The sequence below is a fragment of the Sinocyclocheilus grahami genome, unplaced genomic scaffold (assembly GCF_001515645.1).
Source record: "Sinocyclocheilus grahami isolate Dianchi unplaced genomic scaffold, SAMN03320097.WGS_v1.1 scaffold231.1, whole genome shotgun sequence".
In the NCBI taxonomy this organism is placed as follows: domain Eukaryota; kingdom Metazoa; phylum Chordata; class Actinopteri; order Cypriniformes; family Cyprinidae; genus Sinocyclocheilus; species Sinocyclocheilus grahami.
Genome location: NW_015505410.1, coordinates 1,194,177 through 1,210,822, shown reverse-complemented (window position 1 = coordinate 1,210,822; position 16,646 = coordinate 1,194,177). Strand labels below are relative to the sequence as shown.

Sequence of the window (16,646 nt, the reverse complement as noted above, 5' to 3'; positions counted from 1 at the left end):
AGAGATAGGAAAACATTCTCACAGACCCTGAGGGAGACGCACCTCTTAGTAGCAGAACAGAATTCTTCAAAAGTTTTCACTCTTTATCATAATATAAGTGACTGCTGTGAAATTGAGACAATTTTACCAATCGCATGGAGACCTTTACAATGATACTAAACATGAAAGGTTTAAAATCATAGAGTCTTAAGATATAGTAAATACACTATGTAAATATAGTAACTTGGGTTCTTGACACCTCTAAGTCAAATTTCCGTGACCCAGGCCATGTGCCCCGGAGGGAAGGAGGGGGCTTGAAGATGGGTGAAGGGACAGTTGAACAATAGTTTTCTTTTAGATCTTCTCAGATTAGAAAGTTTTTTGTTTTATTGCATGGCATCTGTTTTGTGAGAGTTCCTGAGGTTTAGCTTCACAAGAAGATCAAAGCGGTCTTACAGATGAAAACTAAACATTTTATCCAAATTGTAATATAGATTATATATACAGAAAGCGAGCAAAGAGTGCTCCCATTATAATAAAGCTGTCAGTAGAAATATTTGACGGTCTTCAGACTAGAGTGTGAACACAAATAAGCACAGTGCATTCTTGATTCATACACCCATGCAATCTTATTCCTAAATGACAACGATTCAGCTGTCTATCAACCCTTTGACAGAATCACACCAGCCATCAAATTAAATCTGTGCTCATGCTGCCACTGACTCAGAGAGAGAAGTTAAATGAACTGTCTTCAGTGTGTAATGCTGGTTTTAGTTTTTTTTTTTCTTGTTTAGGTTTTCTTGTCTTTTGTTTTTGTATTTTTTGTCTATGTTCCTGCCCTGTCATGTGTTTCCCTGACCCTGTCAAATGATCCTGCCATGTGGCCCTTTTGTTCATGTGTCTTGTTCTCATTGGTTCCTTTGTTGTTTATGTAATCCACTGTTTGGAGAGTTTTGTCCATGTTCAAGTTCTTATTTTGCCTAGCCAAATCAAGTCTTGTTTACTGTTTATCTGCTCACTTTTGGATTTATTAAAACTGCACTTGGGTTCTTTAAACTTGCCATCAGAGAACATTTATTACACAGTGTTTTCAACATCATTACGCCAGTAAAAGTCAATTAATTCATTCAACCAATTCATTTAAATATACTGACTCATTCGGGAACAAATCTAGTAATTACTGAATCATTTAACCAATGAATTAAAAAATGAATTAGTTGTAATAATACTAAAGGTGGATGTAAAAACTTTCCCTGTGTTTCTATTCAAATCTACCGCTACCTTAAAAGGGTGAAAGATAAATATGGTAACAATTTATTTTAAGGACCAATTCTAGCTATTAACTAGTTCTTATTAGCATGCATATTACTAGCATATTGGCTGTTTATTAGTATTTAAAAAGCACATATTAATGCCTTATTCTGCATGACCGTATTTTAGATCCCTTAATCCACCCCGTACCTAAACTTAACAACTAAATTAATATCTATTAATAAGCAGCAAATTAGGGTTCAAATTAGAATAGAATACTCTCAAATTAAGAGTTTGTTCAGGTAAAACTCTTAGTTAATAGAGAATATGTGTTCCCTATTCTAAAGTGTTACCATAAATATTTTATGTAAACTTCTATTTATATTTTTATTTAGATATTTACATATTTTGTTTCACAAACTTCCTAATTTTTATTGGATTTTTTTATAGACTAATAAAAAAACTTTTTCTCAGAACCTCTACTAAATTTCATGTCATTTAGTTTAGTAGATATTTAGTAAGGTTCAGGTTTTGTAAATCACAGACTAAAAAAATAATAAAATAAATAAAATCAATAAAAGTGTGATTCTCAATTTGAATCAGGAGTCTCTGGTCTTTAAATTTAACAAACATTAACTAAGATCTAGATACTACGCTTTAACTAACAGCCTCTATGCCAACCTGCACAGTCAGGAATTGACTAACAATAGAGGCCCTGTAGTCTTTAGTCTTGGTCTTGTATAAAAGCACAGGTGACAGCAGTCAGACAACAAGCAGAATCAGCTTCAGCTTCTACCCTGTGGAACTACTGAGGATCAGCCAGCGCAACCATGATGGGCAAGGTAAACTTCATTCCAGCTACAATTTTCAATGTGCAATTCAAATGAAAATGGAAAAAAAAATTCACATTAAATGTTAAACTGTTAATTTTTAGGTCACCTTCTACGAGGACAGGAACTTCCAGGGTCGCTCTTATGAGTGTATGGGCGACTGTGGTGACTTCTCCTCCTACATGAGCCGCTGTCACTCTTGCAGAGTGGAGAGTGGATGCTGGATGATGTACGATAATCCCAACTACATGGGAAATCAGTATTTCTTTAGGAGGGGAGACTATTCTGACTACATGTCTATGTTTGGAATGAGCAACTGCATCAGGTCCTGCCGGATGATCCCTATGGTGAGCTCCATGAATATTTTGATATAATTGGGGGGGGAAAAATTGCCATATAATAATTTTCCTAATTTAATATTTATTACGTATTTGCAAATATAGCTTTTTCCCCCCAACCATATAGAAAAAGCAGTAAAAAAATAAAAAATAAAATCTTTAATCCACTTTTTTTTCACACTACAGCACAGGGGATCCTACAAAATGAGGATCTACGAGAGGGAGAACTTCATGGGTCAGATGCATGAGATGATGGATGACTGTGACAACTGCATGGACCGTTACCGCATGCCTCACTGCCAGTCCTGCCATGTGATGGACGGCCACTGGCTCATGTATGAGCAGCCCCAATACAGAGGCAGGATGTGGCACTTCAGGCCTGGAGAGTACAGGAGCTTCAGCAATATGGGTGGCATGAGATTCATGAGCATGAGGCGTATCATGGACTCCTGGTACTAGAGTTTATATTAATAAAACAATTTCTTTACAACTATAAACATTGTCTTGAAAATCATTAATGCAACTAATAACAAAAACAAAATCCACAAAACACTCTGCAAGTTGTCCATAGAAAGGTTTAGTTTTATTTTTAGTTCCCAAAGCTATTTCCAAACATGTATAGTGTGGACTAGACATTACTCAGGAATCACTGGCAGGAAACAATACAAATTAAAATAAAATAAGTTATTTATTTATTTATTTTTTCTTTCTATTTTCTCTAGATTAGGAAATATCGGTAACACCTTATAATAACTTAATAAAAAAAGATCATATGAACTGAAAATTTACTGACATTTGTAAGCATTTCAATTTACACTAAATAATCATATGTTAATCATTAGGTAATGTTTAGTAAGTTCATTAGTAAACATTAACAAGAACATTATCTCATATTTCTAGCTATGTGAATATATATTAACTAATGATCTGTTGAGCATTATATAATGTTTGTTAATGATTTATAAATGAAAGTTATTATAAAGTGTTACCAAAATATCTATGATTTCAGACCAAATATATTTCTAACCAACTTGCCCACCCACTTGTTGTCCTGGAAGGGAATAAAGGATTCAATGCTGATTTACAATCAAAAAATTTGAATATCAAATTTGCGTGTTGAATTTTATTAAATTACTAATTTAAGTACTTTTTAAAAAATTACAAATTAATAATAAATAAAAAAATGCATATTAAGAATTATTAACTACTGTTACTAAATTTAGCTTCAAAACATACAAGCAAATATAAAGTAATAACAAACAAAGAAACACATTAGAAGAACCAAACAAAAATGTTTTCTGTATCTGAGAGTGCTTATGTCACGATCTCCAGCTGGAGTGCCCATAAACTCCACCAGAGGTCCCTCCACCCCTGACTCTTGCCACTCCCACAGACTACATTTCCCAAAATCCTTTGCCGGACTCATCATCACTTATTGCATTCACATGTGTCTTGTTACCTCTATCAGTCTCACTCTATTTATAGCCTGGTTATCCATTCATTCATTGCTTAGTATTGTCTCGCCTAGTGTTCCCATGTTTCCAGTTCATTGTTGCCTTGCCTGTTTTGACCCTGGACTGTTTCCTTGTATCTGATTGTTTGCTGCCTGCCCTGACCTTCGACTGTTTATTGGAGTAATCTTATGTCTTAAAGGGGTCATATGATGCGATTTCATGTTTTCCTTTGTCTTTGGAGTGTTAAAAGCTGTGCGTGCATACAGAAGATCCTTAAAGTCGCAAAGATTAAAGTCTCAAACCCAAAGAGATATTCTTTCTAAATGTGAACGTTAAGCCACGCCTTCCTAAAACGCCTCATTCAGACACGCCCCCACATATCTACATCACTGTGTGTGAAGATTTGCATAACACCGTCCAAATGCATACACAAAGTAAGAAGGCATAACTTTTATTCTCGCTGTAGTATTGTTGCCGCCGCCATATCGTGGAGACGCTGTGTGTTTCGTTACGAAAGCCAAACTACTTTGTTTGGCCTTCCAAAAGAGGACACAACTAGAAATCAGAGGTTAAGTTTTATTTACAACACTGTTCCAGAACAGTACAACACAAATATTCGAGTGTGCGCAGCGCATTTTACGGAGGAAAGTTTCCTGAACCTGGTAAGGGGCATAACATTTCTGTCACACGCTTGATGTATTCGGCCAATCACATTTGGATTGCTGGCCAAACAGAGCACACCGTGATTTTCAGAACGATGAGCTTTGTAAAAATCGACGAGTTTCAGAAAGGTGGATCATAGAGGAGAAACAATAATGTATAGTATGTGGAAAATGTTGTTTTTTTTAACCTTAAACTGTGTGAACACATTGCATTACACCAAATATTGTTTCTCAGCAATGTCATATGACCTCTTTAAGTATTTGAAAATTTGCAAAAAGTCTCTAGGAAGAGTGGAATATATACAGTAGTTATATAATACAGTCTTTGTTATAAATGTCACACTATTTTCAAATAGGTGATTTCCATGATTTATAGATATTAGTGTTTAAATATTTTTTTTACCCTAGTATTTCTTCTTTGAACTTCTGCAACATAAAATCTAAATATAGCCTACTGGTCCTATACATATAAATTACAACTGTTCTCTCTGGGTCACCAGCAGTGTGAACAATGCAAATACAGATTTGAATTTTCAAATCATATGTGTCAAAGGGTTAAGAATTGTAATAGTAATTAACAATTATTATGTTCTTTTGTACTGCAGTAAAATTACAGGCCATCCTCTCATAATACAAAAAATGCATACCATAATCCCATTTCCACTGTACCACAATAACAGATTGGTGCTGTAGCGTCTGGAGCAATCAAACACACAATAAATATTTTGTTAGCTATATTTAACAAATACTCTGTAACACCCCTCAGTTAACAAGCCATATGAGGACCTATGGACCCTTCCCCCAAAATGCGTAACACCCCAGGACACTCCAGGCAACTAATGCTGATACCACTGGTTTTATGACCCAGAGGAATGTGAGCAGAGAGACTCTCACTGCATTTTCCATAGGAAGAGACACACTGCACAGTAGAAATGGACTTTTCTACTAATTAATTCATAGGAAAACCTTTCTTTGAATGAACACACATATCCTTCAGATCATTGTGTATGTTGTCTTTGATACTTTTAGTCTATTTTATGCATGCTTATGATGGAACCACTCATTCCTGTCATCTTGCCTATATGTAATCCTACCATGTTTAGTATCTATGAATTCGCCTTCTGATGATCTAAACGAGCGTGTATATTATTTTTTCAAGTGAGTCAAGTGACGTGACATGTGGCCAAGTATGGTGACCCATACTCGGAATTAGTGCTCTGCATTTAACCATCCAAAGTGCACACACACAGCAGTGAACACACACCCGGAGCAGTGGGCAGCCATTTATGCTGCGGCGCCCGGGGAGCAGTTGGGGGTTCGGTGCCTTGCTCAAGGGCACCTCAGTCGTGGTATTGAAGGTGGGAGAGAGTGCTGTACATTCACTTCCCCCACCTACAATTCCTGCCGGTACGAGACTCGAACCCACAACCTTTGGGTTATGAGTCCGACTCTCTAACCATTAGGCCACGACTTCCCATATTATATGTTGGTACATAGGCAATATATTAGTGTCCTGAGAATCTTTAGTAATTTCGATTCAAGTTCCATATGCAAAGTACCATGCTTCCACACAAAGGGTCATAAAAACTCCCCAGTATCTCCAAACTCCCACTTGGGATTCCGGCCTTTCTCATTGGACAAGCCCATCTTGAGAGGCGTGAATCTTCTCCGACCTTAAAGGCCTCACACCAGTGACCCGCCCCTAGTCGGTGGTTTTGTTGAATTCTGAGATGAAGAAGATGTGAGCAAACGCTCCAGGACACCTTAAGTATGTGCCAGGCTTCGGCCTTGACATTTTTCCATTCACCAAGATTCTCTGACTCAAACTGGTTCTTTTTCATCAACCAACTTCAGCAAAGATCAACTTGAACCTTCAGATTGCATCAAACCTCTCTTTCAGACAGACGAGACGTGCAAGTATTCAAACTTATGCAAGTATTCAGTCTTATTAATTGATACATTAGGTATCATTTGCACCTTTTTACAAAGGTGTGTTTGAACTAAGAATCTGATGTTCCCTTCAGGCTGTAAATCTGCTGAATATGCAAATGGTTCCATAACTTTATTCCTTATTTCTCTCCTCTTTACTGCTTAAGCTTTAACCCTTTCCTATACCAACTGTATGCGTGTGTGTGTTTATGTGTATGTTAGACCAATTTAAGTGTTTATATAGTTAATAAAATCTTACTTGTATCACACTTGACGTTGTTCATTGTTTGCTCATAACTGGAGTCACTTAATCATGCAGATTTATGCTACAAGCTCTGTGTAGAATTGTACAGTAAGAAAGTTATTTCCCTTAACCAGGAAATTAACGTTCTTAGAATTGACAGACAGTTGACCCTGAGAGGTCAAGTAAATATCTACAGCGGATCTAAATATTTATAATTAATTATAACTAGTTATGATTAATTATTCATATTTCCCCATGAGCTGATTCGCTACAGTGCGAATGGATAATTATTTAACAATAGCACAGTAGTCTCTTAGAATGATTGTAGAGAACATGCTGGGACAAAAATAAAAGGGAATAAAAGAAAGAAAGAGGAAATGGTTTATACAACAGAAAATCTGTTCCAAAAATAAGTAAGTAATAAAAAACAGACTATAGCACACAAAAACTCAAAGAAAATAGAATATACAGTTCTCTCACTCACAGACACTGCATTAAATTGTCCATTCAGATGAGAGCTTGCCAAATCAAGTAAGTGATTTCCAGTTATATAATATGCATCAGATGAGTTATAAAGCAATCAGGCCCTACAATTAGACTGCACAAATACAATGTACTGTATAATACAGCCAGGCCTCACAAGGGTACGAGTGCTTCCCCTCATTGTGTTCTACATTACCAATATTTCATGTGGAGAGTGAAATCATAAGGAAACACCTATAAAAGCATCATCTTGAAATGAACCCTAATAAAAAAAGAAATCAATTCAAATAGCCAGAATGTTTGAATCTGAAACAACAAGCTGTAAGCACTCATTTTTAACAATTTTTTTTAGTATTTCATATTCTAAAAAAGCAAAATCAAACCAAATCCAGAGTCAGAATCTGTAAATCTGGAACAAAATTTCGTTTTTTGGCATTTATAGTGTTTCATTTTTGCAACATACACTTTAGAAATTCTATAGTTCAAACAATGTAAACACTACATACCAAGCTTTAACTAGAATGGCCTCTAAACCAACTTGCACAGTCAGGAATTGACTAACAATAGAGGCTCTGTAGTCTTTAGTATTAGTCTAGTATAAAAGCACAGGTGACAGCAGTCAGCCAACAAGCAGAATCAGCTTCAGCTTCTCCTTTGTGGAACTACTGAGAATCAACCATCGCAAACATGAAGGTAAACCTTGTTCCAGTACCAATTTCTACACGGTTTAGCTCCAAAATTATTTGATTTGTTCATTTTAACTTTAAATCAATTAAAGATCAATTCTGAATTTTCAGGTCACCTTTTATGAGGAAAGAAATTTCCAGGGTCGCTCTTATGACTGTATGGGCGACTGTGGTGACTTCTCCTCCTACATGAGCCGCTGTCACTCTTGCAGAGTGGAGAGTGGATGCTGGATGATGTACGATAATCCCAACTACATGGGAAATCAGTATTTCTTTAGGAGGGGAGAGTATGCTGATTACATGTCTATGTTTGGAATGAGCAACTGCATCAGGTCCTGCCGTATGATCCCTATGGTGAGCTCCATGAACCTGTTGACGTATTTATTAATTTACAAAAGTCCTAAATTTATTTCAACCATTAAATTAAATGATGAAATCTCTCAGCTTGAAAAGCAACATAGATCGTTTCAGAATAATGATCTGTGAGAGACAGACCTAGATAGTTGCTGAAGATATATGGTTACATGTGATTATGATTCTTTCTGATTAATTTATACATAACTGACTTTTCTTCCACTACAGCACAGGGGATCCTACAGAATGAGGATCTACGAGAGGGAGAACTTCATGGGTCAGATGCATGAGATGATGGATGACTGTGACAACTGCATGGACCGTTACCGCATGCCTCACTGCCAGTCCTGCAATGTGATGGACGGCAACTGGCTCATGTATGAGCAGCCCCAATACAGAGGCAGGATGTGGCACTTCAGGCCTGGAGAGTACAGGAGCTTCAGCAATATGGGTGGCATGAGATTCATGAGCATGAGGCGTATCATGGACTCCTGGTACTAGGGTTTATATTAATAAAATAATTCCTCTACAACACTAAACACTCTGTCTTGAAAATCATTTATGTCAATAATATTTACACGAGTAGTCAAATCAATGGCGTGCTTCTGTCGTTCAATGCCGGTGACAATAAGCCACAGACATTTATTGTATAGCATAGATCATGTTTGTAAGTTGGATTTCAGGTGACGTTCTTTTAGCTGCTGGAGGTTGTTAGCATGGTCTTGAGCCTTTCCTCTGTATAGATCAATCCTCCATTCAGCATGTTTTTTCGCTGCCTGGGTCCAGAAGTTGGTTGGTATGCTGAAATCTATCAGATCTCTTTTCAGTACATCTTTATACCTCAGTTTGGGCCGTCCAGTATTATGAGCACCCTTCTTGAGCACACTGTACAGAATTGCGTTGGGAATGCAGGAGGGGGCCAATCTGGTAACATGACCAGCCCATCCGAGATGAATGAATTTTAGGCGAGAGGAAACTGGTTCACTTTTTATCACTTTAAACAGATATTGTTTTGACATTTTATCCCTCCAGGTCTTACCAAGTATAAACCTGAGGCATCTAGTGTGAAAGACACTTAGCCGACTCTCTTGATACTGGGAGGTAGTCCAGCATTCAGCGCCATACAACAAGATGCTCAGAACACATGCTTCATACACTCTTCCTTTGGTGCAGACAGATAGATGCTTATTCCACCACACACGATTTGTCAAACTCCCAAAAGTAGAGGCCACTTTCCCCAACCTGATTGAAATCTCATCGTCTAGGGTGGTATCGCGGGTCACTGTAGATCCAAGATAAGTGAACTTTTCCACATCATCAAGAACTAAATTTTTTAACTGAAAACAATGTGCAATTACCTTGGTCCTAGTGGTGTTTTCATGGAGGCAATATCGGACCGTGCTAAAAAGGTAAGGTAAAATTAATGTGTAAATAAAACATCCAGGGTCGTCATCAGTGTGAGCAACTTTTGTGGTTTCTGTTCATATGGAGGAGAAAAAAATTGGTGCAACTAAATATGTGTAACAATTAGAATTGGGGTTCTCAGACTAATACTCGGACTCGAGTACAACTTCTAGCGGACTTGGACTTGTCATGGACTCGGATGCATTTTTACTCGGATTTGACTTGGACTCGAGCCTTTGGGACTCAAAAAATATTTCCAAGTCCAACCGAGTCCAGGAGCAGTTGATGGAACTGTCACTGACCCGATGCATTGTCACAAAAGTGACATTCAGTATTCGCAGGTGTTTTTAAGTCTTGTCAGTACTAGAAAGCCGATGGGTTCGTGCTCACACACCCAAAACACGCTCACAGAACGCGTCTCTCAGCCAGCGTGTGAATGCCAAATTAAGTTCTCGTTTTGCGTGTTATTGCTACACACTTAAATAAACAAAAAGTTATGTTAACATGCCCGTCTTAGAGAGTATTCACGTACATGCAGCCGGTTATGACTTAAGTGAACCTGAACAGTTGGGAAAATCACAAGTCAAAATATTTGATCCGACTGTGTCATTAATGTTAATCAAACAACAAATGAAAAAGAGAAAATCACTCATTGCTCTTGACTGAATAACTAACTTCAATAACTAAAAAGAATCATTTATATTTAATGCATACAGTGAAGATTTTATTTTTACATTCATTAATTAAATGCAGGGGTTAAATTGGGCCGGGGCTAGCGCTGGTAACTCATCAGTGGACTTTCCTCGTACATTTTCAACAATATAGGCTATATTTTGAAACACTTTTCTTATTCTTACTAATTCAAGCAATGATGCGGCGCGGGTGGTTTATATGAATAAATCTTTGAAGGGAATCGACTGTCTTCAGAAAAGTTTCGATGGCATTTTCATTTTGTTTATGAGCGCAGCGCTGCTTTGTGTCCAGCTGTTACTGCGGAAACCGCTAAATTTATGACTTTCTGCACCTCCTGCTGGCAGAGAATAAATTAGCATTTTCAATATGCCCATCTACAGTTTTTGTTCAGTCAAATGCGAACATCCACCCATATAACCCAGTTTAAAATTAATATAATAGTTTAAACTTCTGACTCATCCCATTTCTTAAAAATAATTTCTTGTAAATCATGATTTTACAGTTTAACATGTTACCATAGACATTGCCCTACCCTGCTCATACGGTATTAATTTTAATTTTTAAACAAATTTTTGAAGGTCTTAAAAAAGGTCTTAACAAGTCTTATATTTGATTTTAAAAATCCTGCAGACAGATGAAGCTTTGCACACTGCCAGCATCTAGAATGATTTAGATCAGCAATTATTCATATGGGGACTCTCTCAACTTGTTATATTTTACAGCTTGTCAATTGATATAAGATTTTGTAGGCTAAGCATACACATATGCACCACTCTAAAACCTGAAACCAGAGCCCCCACCCCCATATAACAAATCCCAATTTAACCCAGATTAAATGTCTGTAGCAGGCTATTTCTGTATTACTATTTAGACCTATTTGAAAATTAAGTTGTATTTTTGATTGATATATTTATTTATCTTTTTGCTTTCCTTTTTGAAATGTTTTTTGTTTTTTTTCAAACATGGTGGCAGCTTCTAGTTTTAAAGAAAAACATGTCCTAACATTTTTGCGGCAGCAGTTTTTATGAGTCAAAAACAACAAAAACAGTAACTATTGCTTTCTTTTTGTGAAAAAAAAATTCTCAGTGTTTAGCCCTGAAGCCCATGTCCACAGTATAAAAATATATTTCTTATTTTATTTATATACAAATTTTTACTATAGCTTTTTACTATGGTAAATATGTAAATATAATTATATTCAGGTGTGGCTCATCTATAGGCAGGCAGGGAAAAGCCCTACCAAAATATTTATCAATTTCAAAACATAGATTCATACAGTAAACTGCCATTATACTATGGGGGCTGGTAAATGCTTGAATCTGATTGGTTGACGGACATTCTAAGGTGTGCAAGGCAGGTCTTGACTGCATTACATGTCCATACCACTTCGCCAAATGATTTCAGTTATTTCAAAGGTACTTACAGCTGACTCTGAAATATGTCACAATACATAAATCAAGTCATCCATAACTTCTGTTACTTTAAGTTTGGTGAGCAGATCACAAATTACGATGAGATGATTTGAAAATCAAAATGTCAAAATGCAATAGAGGTTTGGTTTTGTTACATTTAAATTGACATTGCCTTTTCTAGTTGTAAAGGTTAAAACAAGCTTAAGATACTGACAAACTATTTAGTTTGACTAGGACTGGACTCGGCCCATTTTGGATTCGGACTCGATTGGTTAAAGACTCAGACTCGACTTAGGTGGACTCAAACCCAACACTAGTAACAATAGTTCTATCATAAGAACTCTCAGAAGATTTTAGCATGGTAATGGATATGACAATGTCAATGTATTTGGTCTTGGCGGAATAGATCTGCTACACTGCTGCTGCTGAATTGCTACTTTGTAGATTATTGCTGTATTTGTAGATTATTGCTGTTGCAAGCAAGAACAGGAACTTGCTACTGTCAATACATAAGCCGATATGATGCTGTGAGTATTTAAGACAAAATGCTGCTGCACAAATAGCATATAAAATAACCCATAGCAGATCTATACAGGTGGAGCTGGGGAAGGTGGAGGGTTTCAGAGGAACTCCGAAAGCGCTCTGCAATGCTCAAGCGAATGCTAATCAGCTATTTAAAATGTAAAGCAGTAAGCTCATTGGCTGCGTATGCAACATGAACCAATCAGCTTGTGACAAGACATTTAATGCTAAGAATGTCATCAGTTACGTTAACGACTCATCAGCCTGCACCATCTAGAGTTTCATGACAGAACTTGGTATACTAATGATATTGGTGTACATAGTGTCTGCAATTTCACTTTCCGATGAATAATTTAATAATTCAATAAACCAGAGTGGGGATTACCAGTCAATCACTATGCTACAACATCATGAGCATTATTATCCCCCTTCTTCTCTGTTCTCTGTCAATGTGCGCTTATAAGTGTAAGGCTAGGTGTAAATGACCAAACCGTGCATGTGTTGCATGGGGCTGGAAGCTGTACAGGCAACACTGCCTCTTTTACACTCAGGTCCAGTTGGGTTTGAAATAATTATAATTGGGACAGATCAGACTCCAATTTTACCGGGTCTGTCTGGGGTTGGGTTTTTCCAATTTAAAAATTTATTTAAACACGCCAGGTTCAGGTAAGAAGTGATTTGGGTCGATTCAGATTAGGTACTCCTTCTGAGGATCTTAGTACTCAGAAGACCTCTACTCTAAATCATTATAGGTTTACTATAGTGATTTAGGGTAAGACAAGAACACAGTGTTTAAGTTTTTTATGTAATGGATTCATAATTCAGTTCTAACATAAAATTAAACAGGAAATCCTCTGTGGTGTACCTTTAACTATACTTAACCTTTTAAAAGTAAATAAATAAAATAAAAACAAACGTTCCATTAAACTAACATTGATGCACAAAATTAGTCAATTAACACATTTAATCACTACATTCCTCAATGTCCTGACAGTGAGACATCTTCAGTGTCCTGAAAGTTCTAGAATACACCTGATGATATATCTTAAAGGGGTCATATGATACGATTTAAATTTTTCCTTTCTCTTTACGAGTGTTACAAGCTCTTGGTGCATAAAGAAGATCTGTAAAGTTGCAAAGACTAAAGTCTCAAATCCAAAGAGATATTCTTTATAAAAGTTAAGAGTCAACCACGCCTACCTAAAAGGGCTCGTTCTAACACGCCCCCACTTGTCTACATCACAATGTGGGAAGATTTGCATAATGATGATTCAAACGCGAGTTTTAAGCAGTGTAGAGTAGCGCTTGTTGCTTGTCATTTGTCCGATCACAAACGCAGACAAATGCATATTTTTTGGCTGGCCATTCACAGCACATCTCGCTTTTCAGACCGATGAGCTTTGTAAAAATCTACGCGTTTCAGAAAGGCGGGGCATAGAGGAGAAACAATAATGTACAGTATGTGGAAAATAATGTGTTTTTTTTTACCTTAAACTGCATAAACACATTTCATTACACCAAATACACAAAATAATGTTCTTTTCAGCAACATCATATGACCCCTTTAAACCAAACACACTGTTTACATTTACCTATGAGTTAGGGCTGGACAATAATTCAATATGTATCGCGATATAATTCTTTTCAATAACGGTGATATGATTTTTAAACACATTTCCGATATTTCGATATACATTACCAGTGTTTCCCATACATTGATTTATTTGTGGCGTTTGACTTCGTTGAATAAACAGGAGCACTGCACGTTTCAAAATCAAAACGTGGCGCGGGTGTTTTATATGAATGTATCTCTGAAGGGAACCGACATTTTCATTTGATCTGATAAAGTAGCGTTCATGAGCGGAGCTGCTTTGATTACAGCCGTACCGGAGAAACCGCAAGTTCTACCGCTCTCAATGCACCTCCTGCTGGCAGACAATCAGTTTTTCAATTTTCAATAAACCCGTCTCCAGCAACATGTTTTTGTTGTTGCTCTATTTTTTCTGCAGCAACTCAGAGCACTTTTCATATTCTTTATCCTGGCTGAAGCACATTTGTTTCAATCTATAACAATAATCAGCCACCCTACATTACCAGCCAAAGGTTTTTTAACAGTAAAATGTTTAATGTTTTTTTTTTTTTTTAAGAATTCTCTTCTGCTCACCAAGTCTGCATTTATTTGATCCAAAGTACAGCAAAAATATTTTCTATTTGAATATATTTAAAAAATTTAATTTATTCCTGTGATAAAGCTGAATTTTCAGCATCATTACTCCAGTCTTCAGTGTCACATGATCCTTCAGAAATCATTCTAATATTCTGATTTGCTGATTATCAATATACAGTTGAGTATTTTTTTTCAGGATTCTTTGATGAACAGAAATATCCAAAGATCAGCATTTATCTGAAATAAAAAGCTTTTGTAACATTATACACTATATCATTCAAAAGCTTGGAGTTAGTTTGATTTCTTTCTTTTTATTTTTTTTGGAAAGAAATTATAGAAATTAATACTTTTATTTAGCAAGGATGCTTTAAATTGATCAAAAGTGATGATAAAGAAATGTATAATGTTACAAAAGATTTCTATTTCAGATAAATGCTGTTCTTCTCAACTTTCTATCCATCAAAGAAACCTGAAAAAATTCTACTCTGCTGTTTTCAACATAATAAATAATTTTTGAGCAGCAAATCATAATATTAGAATGATTTCTGAAGGATCATGTGACTGGAGTAATGATGCTAAAAATGTAGCTTTGAAATCACAGGAATAAATTGCATTTTAAAATATTTCCAAATAGAAAAGAGTTATTTTAAACAGTAAAATTATTTCAAAATGTTACTGTTTTTGCTGTATTTTGGATCAAATAAATGCAGGCTTGGTTAGCAGAAGAGAATTCTTTAAAAACAATAGTGTTCATATCGATATCGGAATTATATCATATCGACCGAAATTAAGAAATATATCATGATATAAATTTTGGCCATATCGTCCAGCCCTACTATGAGTGCTAACATCTTGCTAATTAACTTCTTTAAAATTTGTTATTTAATTTTAAAATTTTACACATGTAATGACCCCGGCCTTGCATCTGTTACCATTTGAAAAATATCTAGTGTCAGATTACCTTTGAAACAATTTTCACTCAGGAATTGCTAGTAAATTCCACAAATAATTATAAAGAAACAGCAAGCAAAAAAACATTTGTTTAGGGGGAAAAAAAACCTCCAGCTACAATGACTAAATAAATAGAATTTCTATAACCTAGAAAATAACCCCCACTTAAAAGATGTTTTAGAAAACAATAAAAACAAAAGATTCACTGCTTGTCTGTTACTTAAAGTATATTACTGTAAACACAATATCTATCTGATAAATCAAAATTTCATTCTCTGCTAATCAAAGAAGCACAGTTAATGAATTACTTTAACACTCTTTCATGTGTTTAGTGCTTCATAATAACAGTTTAAACATCAGAAATTCTAGAGTCATGACAATTGTGAGTAGTAAGATCTAGATACTATGCTTCAGCTAAAGTGGCCTCTTTTCTAACTTGCACAGTCAGGAACTGACTAATAATAGAGGCCCAGTAATCTTTAGTCTTGGTCTAGTATAAAAGCACAGGTGACAGCAGTCAGCCAACAAGCAGAATCAGCTTCAGCTTCTCCCTTGTGGAACTACTGAGAATCAACCAGCGCAAACATGAAGGTAAACCTTGTTCCAGTACCAATTTCCACACAGTTTAACTGCAAAAATTTTTATTTGTTCATTTGAACTTTAAATCACTTAAAAGATCAATTTTGAATTTTCAGGTCACCTTCTATGAGGAAAGAAATTTCCAGGGTCGCTCTTATAACTGTATGGGCGACTGTGGTGACTTCTCCTCCTACATGAGCCGCTGTCACTCTTGCAGAGTGGAGAGTGGATGCTGGATGATGTACGATAATCCCAACTACATGGGAAATCAGTATTTCTTTAGGAGGGGAGAGTATGCTGATTACATGTCTATGTTTGGAATGAGCAACTGCATCAGGTCCTGCCGTATGATCCCTATGGTGAGCTCCATGAACCTGTTGACGTATTTATTAATTTACAATAGTCCTAAATTTATTTCAACCATTAAATGAAATGATGAAATCCTTCAGCTTGAAAAGCAACATAGATCATTTCAGAATGATGATCTGTGAGAGACAGACCTAGATAGTTGCTGAAGATATATGGTTACATGTGATTGATTCTTTCTGATTAATTTATACATAACTGACTTTTCTTCCACTACAGCACAGGGGATCCTACAGAATGAGGATCTACGAGAGGGAGAACTTCATGGGTCAGATGTACGAGATGATGGATGACTGTGACAACTGCATGGACCGTTACCGCATGCCTCACTGCCAGTCCTGC

The 16,646-nt window shown here is 36.2% G+C and overlaps 2 protein-coding genes across 5 annotated transcripts in view; both read left to right on the top strand.

The window, feature by feature from the left end:
• LOC107597402 (gamma-crystallin M2-like) overlaps positions 1–8,749 on the top strand; it is a 38,286-nt gene extending 29,537 nt beyond the window's left edge. For 2 of the 4 annotated variants that reach the window (XM_016288449.1, XM_016288448.1), the window contains exons 2-3: positions 7,968–8,210; positions 8,439–8,749. In XM_016288449.1, coding sequence (XP_016143935.1) covers positions 7,968–8,210; positions 8,439–8,711 — 516 coding nt within the window. In that variant the 3' untranslated portion in view covers positions 8,712–8,749. Of the gene's footprint in view, positions 1–2,024; positions 2,065–7,792; positions 7,864–7,965; positions 8,211–8,438 lie in introns of those variants that run through there. The other 2 variants (XM_016288450.1, XM_016288447.1) reach the window with 2 other exon arrangements.
• A 7,131-nt stretch (positions 8,750–15,880) lies between these two features.
• Positions 15,881–16,646, top strand: part of LOC107597406 (gamma-crystallin M2-like) — a 1,662-nt gene continuing 896 nt past the window's right edge. The window contains exons 1-3 of the mRNA XM_016288458.1: positions 15,881–15,950; positions 16,055–16,297; positions 16,524–16,646. The exon at positions 16,524–16,646 is cut by the window's right edge and continues 1 nt beyond it. Of these exons, the coding sequence (XP_016143944.1) occupies positions 15,945–15,950; positions 16,055–16,297; positions 16,524–16,646 (372 nt within the window). The 5' untranslated portion in view covers positions 15,881–15,944. The remainder of the gene's footprint in view (positions 15,951–16,054; positions 16,298–16,523) is intronic.